The sequence below is a fragment of the Macrotis lagotis genome, chromosome 6 (genome assembly GCF_037893015.1).
Source record: "Macrotis lagotis isolate mMagLag1 chromosome 6, bilby.v1.9.chrom.fasta, whole genome shotgun sequence".
NCBI classification, from domain to species: Eukaryota; Metazoa; Chordata; class Mammalia; order Peramelemorphia; family Peramelidae; genus Macrotis; species Macrotis lagotis.
Genome location: NC_133663.1, coordinates 205,485,618 through 205,503,499, shown reverse-complemented (window position 1 = coordinate 205,503,499; position 17,882 = coordinate 205,485,618). Strand labels below are relative to the sequence as shown.

General features: G+C 33.3%; 1 protein-coding gene across 1 annotated transcript in view; it reads left to right on the top strand.

The window, feature by feature from the left end:
- Positions 1 to 4,251: 4,251 nt before the first annotated feature.
- LOC141491375 (ephrin type-A receptor 3-like) overlaps positions 4,252 to 17,882 on the top strand; it is a 119,163-nt gene continuing 105,532 nt past the window's right edge. The window contains exon 1 of the mRNA XM_074192271.1: positions 4,252 to 4,450. Within this exon, the coding sequence (XP_074048372.1) occupies positions 4,363 to 4,450 (88 nt within the window). The 5' untranslated portion in view covers positions 4,252 to 4,362. The remainder of the gene's footprint in view (positions 4,451 to 17,882) is intronic.

Genomic DNA, 17,882 nt, shown 5'->3' with positions numbered 1-17,882 from the left:
TTGACAAAATAAATTGCTCAGAAAATGAAAATTCATAAAGTAAAATAAGTAATAATTGTGGTGAGAAATAACAAGCGAGGGATCATAGATTTAGAGTTGTGAGAGAATTTAGTTCATCTCATTCAACCCACTCATTTTGCAAAGGGGGTTTAAGTGACTTACCCAGATTAATAGAGGCAACATCTGAATCAAAGACTTCTTGATTCCAAGTCCAGAGCTCTATCCACTATGTTTCACACTAGTTGAGTAAATTGCAGAATGGAAAAGACCAATGGAATTTTGTGCTGCATGTAAGAAGAGGCAAGAAAAAGTCTTTTTTAGAAATCTTCTGGAATACAGTTTGTGGGAGTAAGCAATGACTGTACTTACAGTGACTGAAGAGAAAGAAGTTTTGGAATCAGGAATTGTATATGAGTCCTTACCTGAAAAAAGGCAAGTTCTGGGGCAAAGAGGAAGTCAATTATTCTGGGGATGAAATAGTTTGGCATGAAGAAAAATGAATATATTATGTTATTCTAAATTGGATTTAGTGACTTACTGTAAACTGAAGACCTATGAACTGTAAATGTACTAAAATATATGGATGAACTATAAATATAATGTAATGTACAGATGAACTGTAAATTGTCTGGGTCTCTAAGTTCTTCAGCACTGTAATAAAGTCAATTCTCCAGGTTACATGACAAATTAAGTTGTGATGACCCATTATGGAATAGAAAGACACTGAATAAGGTTTGCATAAAATGGATCATACAGAGCAGATATTTCCTGTCCTATTTGGCTCAAACAGGTGAATGAGCAACTGAGATGATGAATTTCCTTGTGTAGGCAATCCTGCACCAAAAGGACTTGGATCTGGCATGAAGTCTCAGTACTAGATTTGTCCTTTCTTCTTCCCTCCACTATGGGCATGAAGCAAGAGGCCAGGCTGCTTTATCATTTGAAAAAAAGAAATAACTTCCCACTCAGTCTCCTGTCCTTTTTTCCTCCTCAGGCAAGTAGTATGGGTTGTCTCTAGATACATCTTCTGGGGAGGGGGAAAGATGAACTATGCTTCCTGCTCCCATCCTCACATAGAAAGTCCCTGGCTGTCTTATCTATTTTGTGTTTTCTTTATTGAATAGATTTGACATCAAAAATATACATCCCTAGACTTGGAAGCATCTTAATGAATTTTAGGACCTAAGAGGTCCTGGGTTCAGTGAATGAAACTGACTATCAGCAAAATTTCCATATTAGAGAAGCCAACCACTGACAACAGGGGGAGCCCAGGCTGCTGGTCAAGCATACCAGAAAACTTGGACATTGAGAAGGACAGGGCAGATTCAAGGTGAAATCTAAAATGTTTAGGTAGGAGCTGGAAAACCATTTTATGAGTGCATGCTTTTAAGGTAAACAATAATTAGCACTATTCATTGTTATCATCTCAATAGTTTGAGCAAATTTCTAGTCTACCAAAGTACTCTGCAGAGTATTTTTTGGATAACACAGCACCTCTATTCCCTCATACCATGAAAAACTTCCTTTTATTTACCCAACTATATTACTAATAATTATCCCAAAGCCTGAAAGTTTAAGTAAGAAACTGATGAACTGAGTGAAAGATAAACAGAAAAAGGGAAGCCAATAGATAGTTAACAAAAATTATTAAATATCTATTATGTTACAGATACTCTGTTATACCCTGGGTGGTACAAAAATAGACAAAAACCATCCCTGCCTTCAAGAAACTGCCAGTCTAATCGAAGGAAGTAAGGGAGGAAGAGACAAAGAGAGGAAAAGGGGATGACAGGCTGGAAGGCAGGAAGAAGGCAGAAAGTAAAAAAGTGGAGAGGGATGGAGAGAAGGAACAAGAAGAAAGGCTTTCTCAAACCAGTTGGTGGCTAGCAGCCAATTACCTTATATGAAGAGTGTTTGTGGACGTCAGTCAAGAAACTTTTATTAATCACCTTTTAGGACTAGGCAGTGTGCAAAGTACAAAGGATTGAAAGAAAGGACAGGATACCAGATGAATAAACAAAAACAAACACAATAACAAAAATAGACATTTTGCCTAAGGAGTTCCAAGTTTGATGAAGGAGTCAACATGAAAATGGCTATTTACCAATCCAGTTTTATACAAGAAAACTTGAAGATAATGCACAGAATCAATTGCTGTTGAATTGTTGTTGTTTGGTTGTGTCCAACTATTTGTGACTCCATTTGGGGTTTTCTTGGCAAAGATACTGGAGTAGCTTGCTATTTTCTTCTCTAGTTTATTTTACAGATGAGGAAACTGAGGTAAATAGGGTAAGTGACTTGCCCAGGGTGGACACAACTAGTGTTTGAGATAGCTTTGAACTCAGATCTTATGGACTCCAGACCCTGTGTTCCTATCCATTGTGCACCATGCTGTCCTGCTTTGAATTGATATAATGCTTTAAGCAAGGAATTTCTAAAATCTTTTGTGGTAGCATGGTATATATAGAAAGAACATCGAATTTGGATACAGGAAACTTTGATTTGAATCTTCACTCTACCACAATTTGCTATGTGATAACAAGTAGTTCATTTAATCTCTCTGAGCCTCATTTCCTCATCCCTAAAATGAGAGAACTGAATTGTGTGACCTTTACTCTTTTCTAGCTATAAATCTATTATCCTCAACTCTGTCCTTTTACTAGTCAAAATGCCTTGATCTTTATAAACATAAGCATAACCCTATGATTTTATCTAAATGACTTACTCAGCCTCCAGCTTTGAAATTGATCAGTATTATTGAAGTCCTTAATGAAGCCCTGTTTTTGTGGTTCTATCTCAAATACACCACCATTCAAATAGCAAGGAGGAGACTTCCAAGGGGAAAATATATTTTTTGCTTTTCATTTCCCAATGGTTGATAGATACAAGGGAAGTCAACCTTTGAGAAAATAGGCATTTGTTTGGTAGTAGCTTGGGTATAACCTGGTATCCTTCTTGGAAAATAAATAAATAAATCATCTTAATGCTAAGAATTATAAAATCCTTTAATTTTAATGTTATTTTATTACATAACAAGGGGATTGAAAATAACATCTGCAATTTTCCTAATCACCCCCTAATGGAAGGGGAAAGGCGATAATGGCATTATAACTTTGTACTGTAGTTGCATTTGGTACAAGAAAGAACAGTAATTGAATATTATCAGATGGCAAATAAATGAAATTTTTAAGGGAATAGTGAATTATGCCACTGTTTATTTCTAAGACCCTAGAGATGCTAATGCTGCATGAGAAGGAAGAGGGGTGCCAGGGAATTCAGTGATTTATTGTTAGGAACTTTAGCTTTGATTTGTGTTACTATCATTTATACACATGATGCAATAAAAGTGATCACAGGGAATAAGGTAAGATCAGAATATTGAGTTACATCTTGGACTCTTCTTTGGGAAATGTCATTGTTTCTCAGTCTATGAAAATACAGTGTTGCATAAATGCTTACTAACTAACATTAGAATATATGCATTTGCAAAAATAATATTTCATCCAGAACTAGAGATTTTCAGAAATAATGGGGTCCTTGAAGGTAATACCATAAGTTAATAACGTGTTTGAGGTTGAAGTTTGCGTCTTAAAAAAATAGAACAATAAAAAATAACACATAAGGGAATTTCACCAGGTTCTCTTTCGGAAAATCTGTTTGATCCGATTCAGAAAGGTAGACAAGTTGGGTCAACTAAATTAGGACTCCTATATTTCCTGAGGAAAATTTTCCCATTCTCTAGCACTAAAAGTTATTAGAAGATTGGATTCTGCTGATAACCCCTTTCAAATGGAGTAATCTGACTTTTTTGGTGGGGGGGGCAGTGAAATGTTCTCATTGCTCTAATGCTAGGACTTTAAAAAAATTATATTTCTGTTTCTTTTTTTTTTCTTACTGTTGTAGGATACTCCTTGCCAGGGGTTCCATTTCTTCAGAGAATTAATCTACAAAGCAAGTATAACAACAATAAAACAGCTGCTTTACAATGAAAATAAACATAGTCTGTCCTAGTGTACCCTCACCCCTCCCTCTCCCCAACAACTTCTAGATTTCCTGTTCCATTTGTAATTTTTTTTCTTGGTGTTTCTCATCAGTGACTGTGGGCTAACGTGTGTCTTTCTGATCAGCACGTCCTCCTCCTGTTACACTAGCAGTCGGAACCTTGGGCACTAGGACCCAGTGAGAGTCTCCCTGCAAGGCTAGCAGAAAGGCTGTAAGACTCCTCCTTATCTCCAGTGTCAAACTTGACATCAGCCTGCAAGCGGAGCATGGTAACTTCTCCAGCAATCAGAGCTCTCCCCCTCACATCAGTGGCATGCTTCATGGAGATATGCTCTTCTCACTGCCCTCTGCACCAGCAACATGGATTGTCACATCTCCATCCTCCTCTTTCTCATCTGCTCAGCTCGCAGCTGCTTCGGGGAACTGATTCTCCAGCCTACCAATGAAGGTAAGCGCACAACAGGCATGGCAAACGAAACTCTCCCACTCCTTAACGTTGCACATTCTGATTGAAACCTTATTCACTCTTTTAAGGTGGAACAAGATGAAACTACACTGAGAGTAAACTGAAGATGTGCTTTTCGATTGAGAAACATTAAACCTTGAGGATATGTTTTCAATTGGATGCCAATTCAAACAGTTGCATTGTTTGCAAATTAGCAAGCAGAAAAAGGAAAAAAAAAGCTTGTTTGCACACTACCATATGTTAATTGCCAAATAGCCAAAGAAGTATTTTATTATCTAATTATGATTATGTAGTCCCGGGAGAATAATTTTTAAAAATGTACATTTATCTCCATCTTTAGTATATTCCTAAAGATTGGTCACATGCATATATATGTGTATATATAGTATATATTATATATATTATATATACATATATATATATATGAATTTGGATTTTTTAGATGAGCTAAAATAAAAAAAAAAGCTTGTAGTTGGTTAAAGAGACTTGGCGTGTTTATGTTGTGACTACTTTACTGCCTAGATGTTGAAGTTCTGTGCATCTCACAAAGGTGATGTTTCACTGTGTGGAACCGACATATGCCATCATTTGTATAAATAACATTTATAGAAATTTCGGGAAACTTAGGTTTGAGTATATGCCTGTGAAAATGAGCAAATATATTAAATTGTGAATAGATCCTAGGCAGATGGGGTGAATTAGCAAATGGAAAGGAAACTGGGATAGAATACAGCAAAGTGAATGGCACTTTATTGATATCGAATTTTCCTTCTCACAACTGGGCGTACATACCTTTTCACCTAATAAAAATGCAAAACCAATCTTAATAACATCTAGCTTTCTGTAATACTGTATATTTATTAGGTACTTTATCATTTTCTAATCTGTCTTTCTAATCCAGCTTGAATATGAAGTTCATGGGGACAATCCTGAACTATTATGTACATTTTATTGGGTAATTGGACATATAATGAAGAACTTGAAGCTTTGATATATTCTTAGTAATTATGATTTTTCAAGTGATAATGAACTTATTTGATCTTTTATCATTGATGTTTAAATCAATGCTAAGCCTTTTATTTGTAAATATTAATCAGTGGAAAATTGAGATAAGTGTTTTGAAACTATTTCATTAAATAAGGTTGCTACTGTTTTGGTGACCTAGTTTCACTGATAAGGAAAGAATAAAATTAAGTTTCTATACTTGTGAACCTTGTTCACTGACTGGCCATTTTAATTATAGCAGATAATATGAATCTTTCTTTTTAGGCTTTCATTTTCCCTCAATTGTAAAAACTGAATATATTAATAGTAAAGATCATAAAAATCATTTCCATAAACTACAGACTTCTCTGTAAATAGTTATTTGAAAGACATTGTCAACTCTTCCTCCTGGATAAAAGGCAGTCTTGATTATTTTTTAAACTGGATACAACAGCAATGAGGAAAAATCAGATTTTAAGTGATTTTTAAATGATTAAAATGATTAAATTTTTAAATGATTGAAATATTGTGTAAAATTTAAAGTAGAAAACAATGTTGTGTTTTCCACACCTACTTGCTAAGTGGTGTTCATATGGGAGATCAATAAACTATTAAGACAACTCTTTTAGTGATGATGTTTGTGAATAATCCTGAGATTTGTGTGTTAGTAAAAGATATAACTGTGTAAAGCACAGATTTGTAAGATTGATGATCTAAAAATTAAGCAGTCATAATTGACAGAAAATATTGAATAAAGAATAATTTATTGTGGGGAATAAATTATTATTGAAATTATATTTTATATAATATATATATTCAAAGCATAGTCCAAACCACACTATATGTAAATATGAACTTAGAGATATGCATATATGTATTGAAGGAATGCTGTAAGTACACTCTTACATTCAGAACTATGTACATATGCATGCTATTAATACTTACATCTGTATATGTACATAAATAAGCACATAAATATATTAAGAAAAGTTATTTACTATATTAACTATTTTATTCATTCATACAATAATTCTTTCAAAGCATCATCCCAAAGCTAACTTTTCTTTCTATTGTAGGCTTGCCTATTTCCTTTGGAACAAAAACTAAAATAAGAACTTTTGTGAATGTAAATAGATTCTATTAGCCTATTTTAAGGTTTGTGCAAATATTTGATTAGAAAAAAATACTTAGTGTTTGTGCAGTTGTGTTTGACAGCATGAAACTTCCAGATTCCACATCGCTGACAAATAAAACATTGGCACATAAAGCACACAAGCCATATTCTATAGACATTAATTTGGACAGATTGAGACTCTTCTGAAAATTTGGGTCATTTTTCTAATAATATTAATAATGTATTATTCCCCAATTCCCCCTACCCCATCCCTTGGTTGGATAGTAATTTTGTCATTTTGTTTGGAGAAATATTATACAAAGAAGATTCACATTGAACTTAGTTTTTTCATAAGATTCTGAGAATACTTAAATCTTAAAGTTCTACATAATTGTGATCTATTACTAAAGAAGTTAAACCCATTTAATGAATCTAAACAATTTAGGAAACTGTTTAAATAATCAGTTTCATTTATTTTAGGGAACAAGCATGTCTTTTGGATATTTTTTGAGTTCTCATAAAGTAATGAATTATAAGGAACTAAAGAAAAGGTCTAAACCTAGTCATTTGATTAATTTGGTTTATAATCTTTCCTGATTTAAAGATTTGGGAAATATAAAAATTGAAATGCTTGGTATTTAGGACAATAAAATGAATTTAGAAATAAGTTTAAGCAAAATTTTAAATTTGTTTTTGTTTCCATAATACTTTGTAACCAAGTTCTCTGGAAAAAAAGTTAAAAAGATATGCTTATAATTTGGATATCTGGACAATCTACAAATCTAAAAACTTCAATATGAACTTGGATTTAAAGTTTGGATTGTGGGAACCTTTTCAGTTTCTCAGATTGACCAAACATTCAGACAATAGTTCCTTAAAGGAACTTAAAGGAACTAAATGACAAAACTACTTCTTTTCATAAGGAAAATGATAATGCGAAAACTATATTGTAATTTATATTTACAGATTTGCATCTCCCTGCTTTAACTTCTTTTTTCCACCCTTCCCCCATTTTCTACATAAAATTTGAGAATAGATGAATAAAAAAAGCATGAGAAAACAGTGCTGTTATTGATTATACTTCATTTGGGATAGGACAAAATATTCACTGAATATTTTGCTATTTTTCAAGGCTGCCAATCTAAGACTAATTGAGTCAAACTTATTTATCAAGATTTAAAATGCTGTTTTTTCCCACAAATGTTTGTGCATTTTGTATTACCATGACATTGACACAGTGCAACATCTCAACAGTGAAATTAAATCTTTTAAAATTCAACACCATAAAAATTAGAACAATGTAGTTATACATTAATATGGTATAAATATTTCTGCAAGGTATTGCATGTTTGGTATGCAGATTAGTTGTTTAAAAATAATGAATCATAAGTCCTTATTATGTTAGTATATGCCAAATTATAAGAATATGTGATTTTATTAAATGCTATATGGCTAAATTCTAAATAAAATGTATTTCTCAGTTCATCAATCACCTAGGAACTTGAAATTTTTTGATTACCTAGTGGCACAGTTAAAAGTTTAAAAGAAAAAACTAGTGAATGTTCAATAAAGTTCGGCATGAAATAGCTATTGAATAATGAGCAATTATCAGTAAGAATAAATATTTTATTAATGTTTTTTTCCTATTGCGGTTTCAATAGCACTTTTGAATTTGAACTGTCAATCCTCAAATTTAAAATACACTATGATTGAAAAGGTCACAGAAAACTCCCATACCATTATTTATACTATATACATAATTTTATGAATATACTAATTTGTGTATGGTAACAAGCATATAAATATATATAAATCACATTTATGCATGTACACATATATAATTTTTGAAAAGATGGCATTGTTATTTCAAAAGCAGGTAGCTTCTTTCTAATTGCTGTATATTGCTTTCAACTGAATGAGTTGAACATTTCTGCAATTTAATAGTTTTGCTCTGATCTCTTTGTAACTGTGCTTTTTACCTGGGGGTATTAGAAACATTAATTTTACTGTTTTATTACCCACAACAGTTAACACTTGACCTAGGTCATTAACAGGATTATCAGCAAATTTGTTTAAGCTTTTAGTGACAACCTGAATTGCTTGGATATTATTTTGACTGTGCAGCCAGGAAACTTCTTGTAACCTATCAAAAGTGCAGCATAATATATATTTATTTTGAATATATAATTTCCTAATTAAATAAATATTGACAGTATGTTTATACCATCTAAAGTTGAGAAAATGTTCATACTGGTACTCAGCATACCCTGTTTTCATAATGTGACCATGTTTTACACATAATATGTCTAGTAGTTGGCATAAATTCATAATTACATAACTTTTCTTTACAACAATTTTTGTCACTCTGCATATAATATATTTCTTCCTTTACTTTATTGGTGCTATGGTAAAATGTCCTCTTTCTGTCATGCTCTAAAAATATTGTCAACTGAACAATGTACTTCTTATAACTATAAGAACAGCAATAGGGAAATTATTTCATATATCTTCCTGACTATATGTGTTAGTGGGAGCATGGTGAGATTTGATGGGACGACTATCTCTGACATTGAATGTTGAGAGATATAAAACATACAGTTGATCCTGACAAAGAAACAACTCCAAAAGAAACAAACATAAAAGCCCAAATTAAAAGCTTACCTTATTAAAAAAAATAATCCAAACTATAGTCATTCTTCAGTAGTGTATTTAGTAGATTTCATAAACTTTATATAAAATTTTCTTTTTATAATTTTTTATATTTTCTTCTTAGACTTCTTAAATTGAATATTCAGAGTTTTACTTTGGCTCTTGAAAATGGTGAATTTTAGGAAGAAATTCACTATTTTTTTGTTCATGTAAAATTGGGAGTGATTGAAATTTTAATACTTAAAAAATTTGTTTGCTCTTATAATCATATCATTTTTACATTTTTAATAGCTTACTTTTCCTTGACATAATATCCAAAAGGAAAAAAAAGTTTGAATTTGGGATTTATTAGAAATGTAAAATACACATCATTTAAAATTTTCCAATACACTGGACACTGATGTATTCCAAAAGTTTTACAAGGAAAAGCAAGTTTCTCCATAAGATATTTGAATCACTAACTTTCTAACAAATAGGATCATGACCATGAAAACTGCATAGTTAAAAATTCAAGGTACAACATTTTTAAGAAAACCAGTACTAAATCTAATAGGTTTATAAAAATACTGTTATATTTTAAAAGTTAAACATTCCTTACTGTGTCTGTGATCTGGTCTTACTTGTATTTGAACATCTTTGGTGTAATTTTGTTTGGCATGAGTATAGCTTGTTGAGGGTAAGGAGGTATTTGAGATAACATTGCATTTTTGCAAACAATTTTTTGTCAAGTGCTTTCTTATTTTATTTTGTAAATATGCCATAATCCCCAACCATGCCCCACCCCCAAACCTATGTTACTAGTTGTTTTCCTGTAATCCCCATTTGATGAAAGGTTTAGATATGTAGTTGCAGGTGTTCTCTTTTTGGTTTTGTCTTGAAATCTGGATTTTATCACCAGTGAGGGTCACTACCGAGCTGTTACCAAACGCACAAGTAGCATTCCACAGCTTTTTCATATAAAAGCTTGGCTGGTGGCACGAAACATCCATTATGTTAGTCATCCAGGTATAATATAGACTTAGGCTGACACTTGGTTTCTTTAAGAAGTTCAAAGTTAAGTGGCTATAAAATATATTCGACTTTTTGGAGTTGAGGTAAAATTGTGCTTCATCAAAGTAATACTAGAGTATTTCTGAAAAGCTGAATACTGACCTGCTGAATTAATCAAGCTAGAAAAGATGCCTCTTTTTAGAAAAAAATAGTTCTATTCCAGGGCATGTGTGCCCTTCCAGCAGTGTCACCTCTACGAAACATCTAAATAGATGCTTGATATGTACTAGTGGAGCTTTTCCCTTCAGGGAAAGTCACTTAGTAAATATTTTACCTTCTGCCAACTTATTTTTGGTATGAAAAGTTCAGTTTGTGAAAAGTCTTTACCTTGTGGAAAGAGAACAGAAATGGGTCATGGAGACAGAAGTATAAGGTATGAGGTTCTATTAGCCAAACAGATCAATAAAATGTTCCAAAATGTCCATCCCCATTCCACTCCCCAATTGAATTTTACATAATTGCTAGGTTAGTCAAGTTAAGTAAAAATTCATACAGTGATTTAGCACTTCATTAAAGCAATTGATCAGTAAGTATCTCTTAAGCACCTATTTTGTTCAAAGTCCTGTCATGGGTTATTTTACATACATGTTAATGATAGTAAGCTTTTCCCCAGTTTTATACACTCCACCAAATATCTCGTTCACTGCTCCCTCCTTCCCTCCTCCCCATAGACACACACACACACACACACACACACACACACACACACACACACACAAACACAAACACAAACGCACGCACTTTTTTTTGACTAAAGAGTTTTCTCAAGAAAACTTTATGACATTAACCAAAAAATCACCTCCCATTCTGCTGCCTGAGTGAATGCATACGGAGGGAGGATGGAGTAAAACCGCTACACCAAATAAAGCCTTAAACTTGGAGTGATGTTATTAAACTGGAAGCCCTGAAAGTGGAAACCTTTCCCCCCTTCATTTTCTAAACTATGTCCTGCTGTTCCAGTCAAAGCAAAGGGCGAAAATCCAAATGATCTACTAAAAAAAATGCTGAAGTCAGAATAATAGCAGGGAAAGAATAAAAAAAAAGTGATAGAATTGTACAAGCAATTAAGTAAATAGTAGGCAAATAGAGAGAAACAACGTTTATCATGGATGATAGAGCAAAGCACTAGCAATGCTTTCTTCTTTCGTCATTCAGTTTTCATTTTTAATTTAGGCCAAGTTGCAAAGTTTAACTTTCAGAAGACAAAAAGTTAATGGAAATAATTCTGAACAGAGGACAAAGATGGGTATTGTCTCCTGAAGATATAGGCACTTATGTGAGCTTTTAAAGACAAAAAGTTCCTCTATTAAGGAAAACCTTAAAGGTGTTACAAGTGGAAACTGTATCTATGTAGCATATCAAAAGCTTCCCAGGAAGTTCCTCTCCTTGTATATTCCGATATAAGTGTCCCCTTTTCCTACTGATGAGGTAGATATTTGTGAGAAAGTGTGCTTCAGCTTTAGTGGAGGAAATGCCTTTTTGTTGTTGTTGTTGTTGTTGTTTTCTGATGGCCATTTAGTTAAATGTCCTTGCTTTAAGGGAAGAGAATCTTCTCACCCTCTAATTAATATGCATATTTGAAATAAGCCCCTGTGGCTTTGTACATATGCATTACTCACACACATTTAAGACATAAGAACCCAGTGCCCAATCTATGGTAGGAGATGATTTAGGCCATGCTTGGAACCCTGCTCCCAACCCTTCAGTTGTATACCGATCCAGTCCCTGCTTTGTGTGACCCTCATTCTCCCCACTCCCAGGAAACTGAGAGCCCTGGAACTGTCTGGCTGTCCCCATACGCCTCCTATTCTCGTTGTTCTTTTTTCAGGGAAGAGCCTCCCTCACTGTAGAAAGTGAGAAGCTGAAACACTCTGACTCCCTGGGGAGTGAGTGACTGAGTGAGTGAAAGTGTGTGTGTGTGTGTGTGTGTGTGTGTGTGTGTGTGTGTGTGTGTGTGTGTGTGTGTTGTGTGTGTGTGTTGTGTATGTGTGTGTGTGTGTGTGTGTGTGTGTGATAATGGAGGGGAGTGTTCTGCCTAGAGAGTCACTTTGTCAGTGGAGCTTTTAAAGAATGGAAGAGAGGTGTCAAATCTGCACTTCCCTGAGAATATTCCCATTTGGATCTGAGACCCATTGAAATCTCAGTGGGTGTGAGAGTGTGGGGTTGTTGGGATTTCAAATGAAGCTACACATTAATTCTGAGATTGACAAAAAGAGAATCAGTCCAAAGAAGGGTGGCCACCCTGGGAAAAGGATTGGACTTGCTCCCAGACCTGTGATCGCTCTTAAATGCTGTCTTGGATCCTAGAGATGGGGGTCCTCCTATAATCTTGACAATATTTCTCGTTCCTCTGTGTGTAATTCCCAGCACCTCTCTTTTGTAAAAGAAAAAAAAGTTCCCATTTAAAAAAAATTACTCTTCCCTCTTCTTAAATCTTACCTCTTTATTGAGAACATTAAGCCACAAATTTCAAGTTACTATTTGTTCATCTCTTTTCCTCTCCTTCAAGGGAGATATTTATATTATTTCTTTCCCAAATGTGAAAAGATATTATATATTCCTTAAATTTACTCTCAGTGTTCTAATGTTATAGGAAAGTACTTTGCAAAAACTAAAACAAAAAACACCGTAAAACATTTAGATATAAAATTTTTTGAATGTACACTCCATACATAGTACATTCTCTGATAGTACTGGATTTGAGGTCAGAGGACCTGGACTGGGTCCTGGCTGCATGATTTGCTGTTTTCTGTACAAACATTTCTCTTCAAGTGGCATCTGTTTACTCATTTGTCTAAATAAATTAATAAAAAGTAAATTGGACTAGAGATCATCTCTAAGGCCTTTTGTCAACTCCAAAATCTTGTGATGGAGACTGGGAAGGGCTAATAAAGAAAAAAGTCAGCATAATTTGATTGATCTCAGTTAAAATGTGCTGGGAAATTTGACAAAAATGTTTGACCTTCCCTTTCCCACCTCCCCCCCACACACCCAAATTCACACTAAGATACACAAAATTTTCATTACAGTCCCTGATAGAATGTATGCTCCTTGAGAACAAGAGCTGTTTCTTCTTGATGGCTGTATTTCCAGTGGCTAGCAGAGTCATTGACACAAAGTGGGTCCTTCTTAAAGGCTTGTTTATTTATTCATTGGGGGAAATGCACTATTGGGTGCTAGACTCCTTTGGGATTCATTCAAAGGTAAAGTTGGTTTTCAATATAGAATGCCTTGGGGGACTAAAAGTAGAAAATTGTTTTGAAAGACACACAATTCTCAATATTAAATTCTGTCCTCTTTGGCCAATATCTTCTCCAGTTTCTAAAGGTAAAGGCAAAAATGTTAAAGGGGGAATAAGGAATCATGATTTTAAATTTAGAGATTTATCGTATCTTTATATTTAAAAAAAAAGTGCTTCATACATTTGGAAACTGATAGAAAGTAGCTAGTTATATGGTCTTGAAAAGTAGCAAATTAAGTCAAGGGCAATTATATTTTTCATACGGACATTTCAGCACATATGTTATTCATTAATTACCTCCATAAATTCTGCTAACCTGGAAAACAGTAAAAATAGCATTTTGATGACATCAGTTTTCCAAATCAAAGTTTTAGTGTCTTGGTTTCTTCAAAATGACACAAAAAATTTTTCTAGTATTATCACTGTGCTATTCTCTGAGTTCACATGAAAATATTTAAGTAGTTTCCCCATTGAAGCATTCTCATAAGAATAAATGAGATGAGTTCAAGCAGGGAGTTCTTAACCTTGTTTGTGTCATAGACCACTTTGGCAGTATGATCAAGCCTATTGATTCATAAGAAAAAATGTTTGTAACTGTATAAATTAGAATTAAAAAAGAGATCAATTATATTGAAATAGCTATCAAAATATGAGAAAAAGGTTTTGAACCCCATATTAAGGATGCAGACTCTGAGAATTTACTTTGTACTTAATTATGTACATGTTATCTTGAGTGTTCAATGTTAATTCCTTAACTGTATGGGTTATTTCATTTTCCTATTTCTATACTCAATACTAGTATTTGAATAATAGGCACTTAAATGATTGTGCTTGATTAATAGTGGGTTCCTTTTGCCTTTCTCCGTTTTTTTTTTTTAATTCAGGATCTGAATTGTTATGCTTGCTCAATTATCTTCCTATACCTGGTAGATTTATTAAAAGGGAGTGTTCTTGGCTGGTAGGTTCTGGCTAGTAGGTTCTTGGCTATAATTTTATTGGGATCTACAAGTAACATGAACTCTGCTTTGCTGTGGATTGGTCATTTTTTCATCAAGGGGAAAAAATGCCTTCAAAGAAGATAGATGTACTTAGCTGTGTAAACTAGCCTGGATATGCTTATTCTAGTAAAAATTTTAGCCTTTTAACTTTTTTAACTTTTATATAAGGGAAAAAATTTCTTTTCATTATCGGATTTTAAAATTTCCTCAACTATCTTAACAGGGCTATGTTTGTGTTTCTGGATTTTCAGCCCTAATTTCATAGTTTACAGATGCCTAGAGGTTTCATATGGACATCATTCTGTTTTAAGAAAGATAGTATTAATTTTGGAAGTACTCATTTATCTGTTTATTCTAAATAAAATGATATATTGTTTTACTTTCTTTAAATATGACTAAGAATAGGAAAAAAGTGACTCTTTTTTTGGATAACTACTTGGATCATTCTTTACCTTTGCAAAAATAACTTATAGTTGCTTTTATTGCCATGTCCTTTATAGTATCAGTAGTATTCTCAGTAGCCCCTCAAATTCCTATTTTCTCTCCTCCCTCCTCTCATACTCCTTAAGCTGACCCTTCCCAAAATATGGGATAAATTAAATTCCCTAGGTGAACTGATAACTTCTTGGAATTTTGATAAAATCATATGAAATATTCTTAAATTCCAGATGGGCTAACCCCAAACTAAAATACTGATTCAGGTTTTTGCAACTATTTAAGTCTAAATCTGATTTGACATTTAAACAATTTTCTTTTGTTTTGTAACATCACTGATTGATTAACTTTCAAAAATGGCATAGAACTAGAGAAATAGTTACCTTATTCAAACTGAGCTACCAGTTGTCTTGGAGAAGCATTTAAGGGGTTTTTAATGGGGACAATTTAAACAAATTAGATTGTTGCTATTCATAACAGAAGTATTATATAAATATTAATTGCATTTGATTATTTCAGTACATTTAGAAGGGGGGTTTGTTGTTAAATATAGCATGAAATGATTTTTTTTGAGTGTGCTATTTTTATTATGTGTGACCTTAGATAATTGTGGTCTTAAAATTATCATTATCATTTTAACTTATATACCTCAACCTGATAATGTGGTTTTATAACCCTTTGATGAAGCAATGACTTGAAAACTATAGTTGCCCTTTCCTCCTTACCCTGATCGTAATATAAAATATAACAGAACTCTGACTCTGCTGGTGTCTTTCGAGCAGAAGCTGCCAGTAGCAATTACTTGTACTTTTTGTCTTAACTTGACTGAATTAGCAAAATTAGGCCGTGCTCAGCAATTAGTGGTTTTGAAAAACTTTGAGGCACAACAGTTCCTCTTTCAGAGCTTTTATATTTAAAAGCACAGATATTTCCTATTATAACCACAAGAATTTGCATGGATAAGTCCCTAAACACCAAAGAAGGACAGCATTTAAAAAATCATATACACATAATTTGAATATTTTGGGGGAGATTTAAAATTACTTTATTGATAAGAAATTTTAAATAATGACTATCCCATTCATTTTCTTCCTAAGAGTAAATTCTTGGAAATTAGCAAGGGATGCTTACTAGTCTTTTCTACTATCCCCATCTTCTATCAATCACACTAATAGGAAAGGGATTTTTTTGAAATTTTAGTATCAGATGTAGAAGTATAAAATTCAATTTGCATTGAGTTAAATCAAGGTTTAAACAAAAGTGAAACTCTGAAAGAAAAGAATAAAATTATTTTCACTAAAACTCACTCTTAAATTCCTCAAAATAACTTTTATCAGTCAAACAGAATGATAATCTCACATCAAACCTCTAACAAAGGATGAACTCTCTACAGTCACATAAATTTTAATTTTCCCCTCATGGATTTCTCTTTTCTTCCTTCCTTCCTTCCTTCCTTCCTTCCTTCCTTCCTTCCTTCCTTCCTTCCTTCCTTCCTTCCTTCCTCCCTCCTTCCTTCCTTCCTTCCTTCCTTCCTTCCTTCCTTCCTTCCTTCCTTCCTTCCTTCCTTCCTTCCTTCCTTCCTTTCCTCCTTTCTTTCCTTTTTTCCTTCTTCCTTCCTTCCTTCTTTTCTTTTTTTTTTCTTTTCTTCCTCTCTCTCTCTCTCTCTCTCTCTCTCTCTCTCTCTCTCTCTCTCTCTGTTTGCTTGCTTGGAAACATGCATCACTTTACTTTTAGTTGTTAACTTCTGCAGCTAGGTGGCACAATATATACCATGATGGACTTGAAGACAGGAAGATGAGTTCAAATTTGTCTCAGACTCTGGGCAAGTTGTTTAACGTTTCTAAGCCTCATTCAGTTCTCTTATCTGGAAAATGGGGATAATTAAAAAAAAAACCTCACCATATGTAAAATGCTTTACAAACTTTAAAGATCTATTTAAATGCTAGCTAAGATCCTTGCAAAATTTCACATTTTAAATAGAATTATTGTAAAAGCAATAGTGAGTAGTTTAGATATAAAGGGGAAATGGTACTTCCCAAACTTGTAATGTTCTTACCAATCATTCTTTAAAAATTTAAGGCAAAATGTTTCCATTCTGTCCCCTTCATTCCTCCCCTCCCCTACTCCCACCCTTTCCCAATTCTGAACACAGAGAAACACAGGCTAGGATCATCTTGTTTTTTTGTCTTAATGTATCCAATTCTTACTAATATCCATTAGATCCTAAACATTTACTACCTTTTTTGACAATAGGCAAATAGTTTTACTAGTATGAGTCTTTTTTTTCCATCTGTAAAAGAGAAATTACAGAATTTGCATTTTTACTCTTTCACGGTTATTGTCATCAAAAGGCCATAGAAGTGTGAGTTTTTATTGGATTTTGTTTTTCACTTGTCCTAAAGTGAATTCATTTGTCAAAGTAGGATTCTGCAGAATGTTTTAGAACAAATTGCTTAATTCAGGGACCAGACTGTGGATAAATTTCAAGGGAGGGTCTTGTGAACTTGGGGCAGATATTGCATATTCATTTTTACTAACCTCTCAGACTTAACTTTTTCTTCAATTACAAATGTAGACAACAGACTTTATTCTTAGAAGAGTCTATATTCATCAGACTACCTAAGGGGTTCAAAAAAGTTTAAGAACACCTGTTTGTAAAGTGATGGTTTAAAACTGCACCAAAATTATAGATGATCCTTAAGCAAGGCTGTTAGTTAATAATATAATATAAGATGTTTTGGAGTTTTTGATTTTGTTTTTCTGTAGTGATTGTCTTCAGGACCTTTCCTTCAGTTTTTTTTGAGAGACTTTTACAATGTCTGCTTTTATAATATTACCTAGTAATTCTTTTATTGTATATACCTCTCCTTATAATATTAATACCTGTTGTGATCTAATGATAGCTAAGATTTTTTTTAAAGTCCACTGTATAAGAAAGAGTAT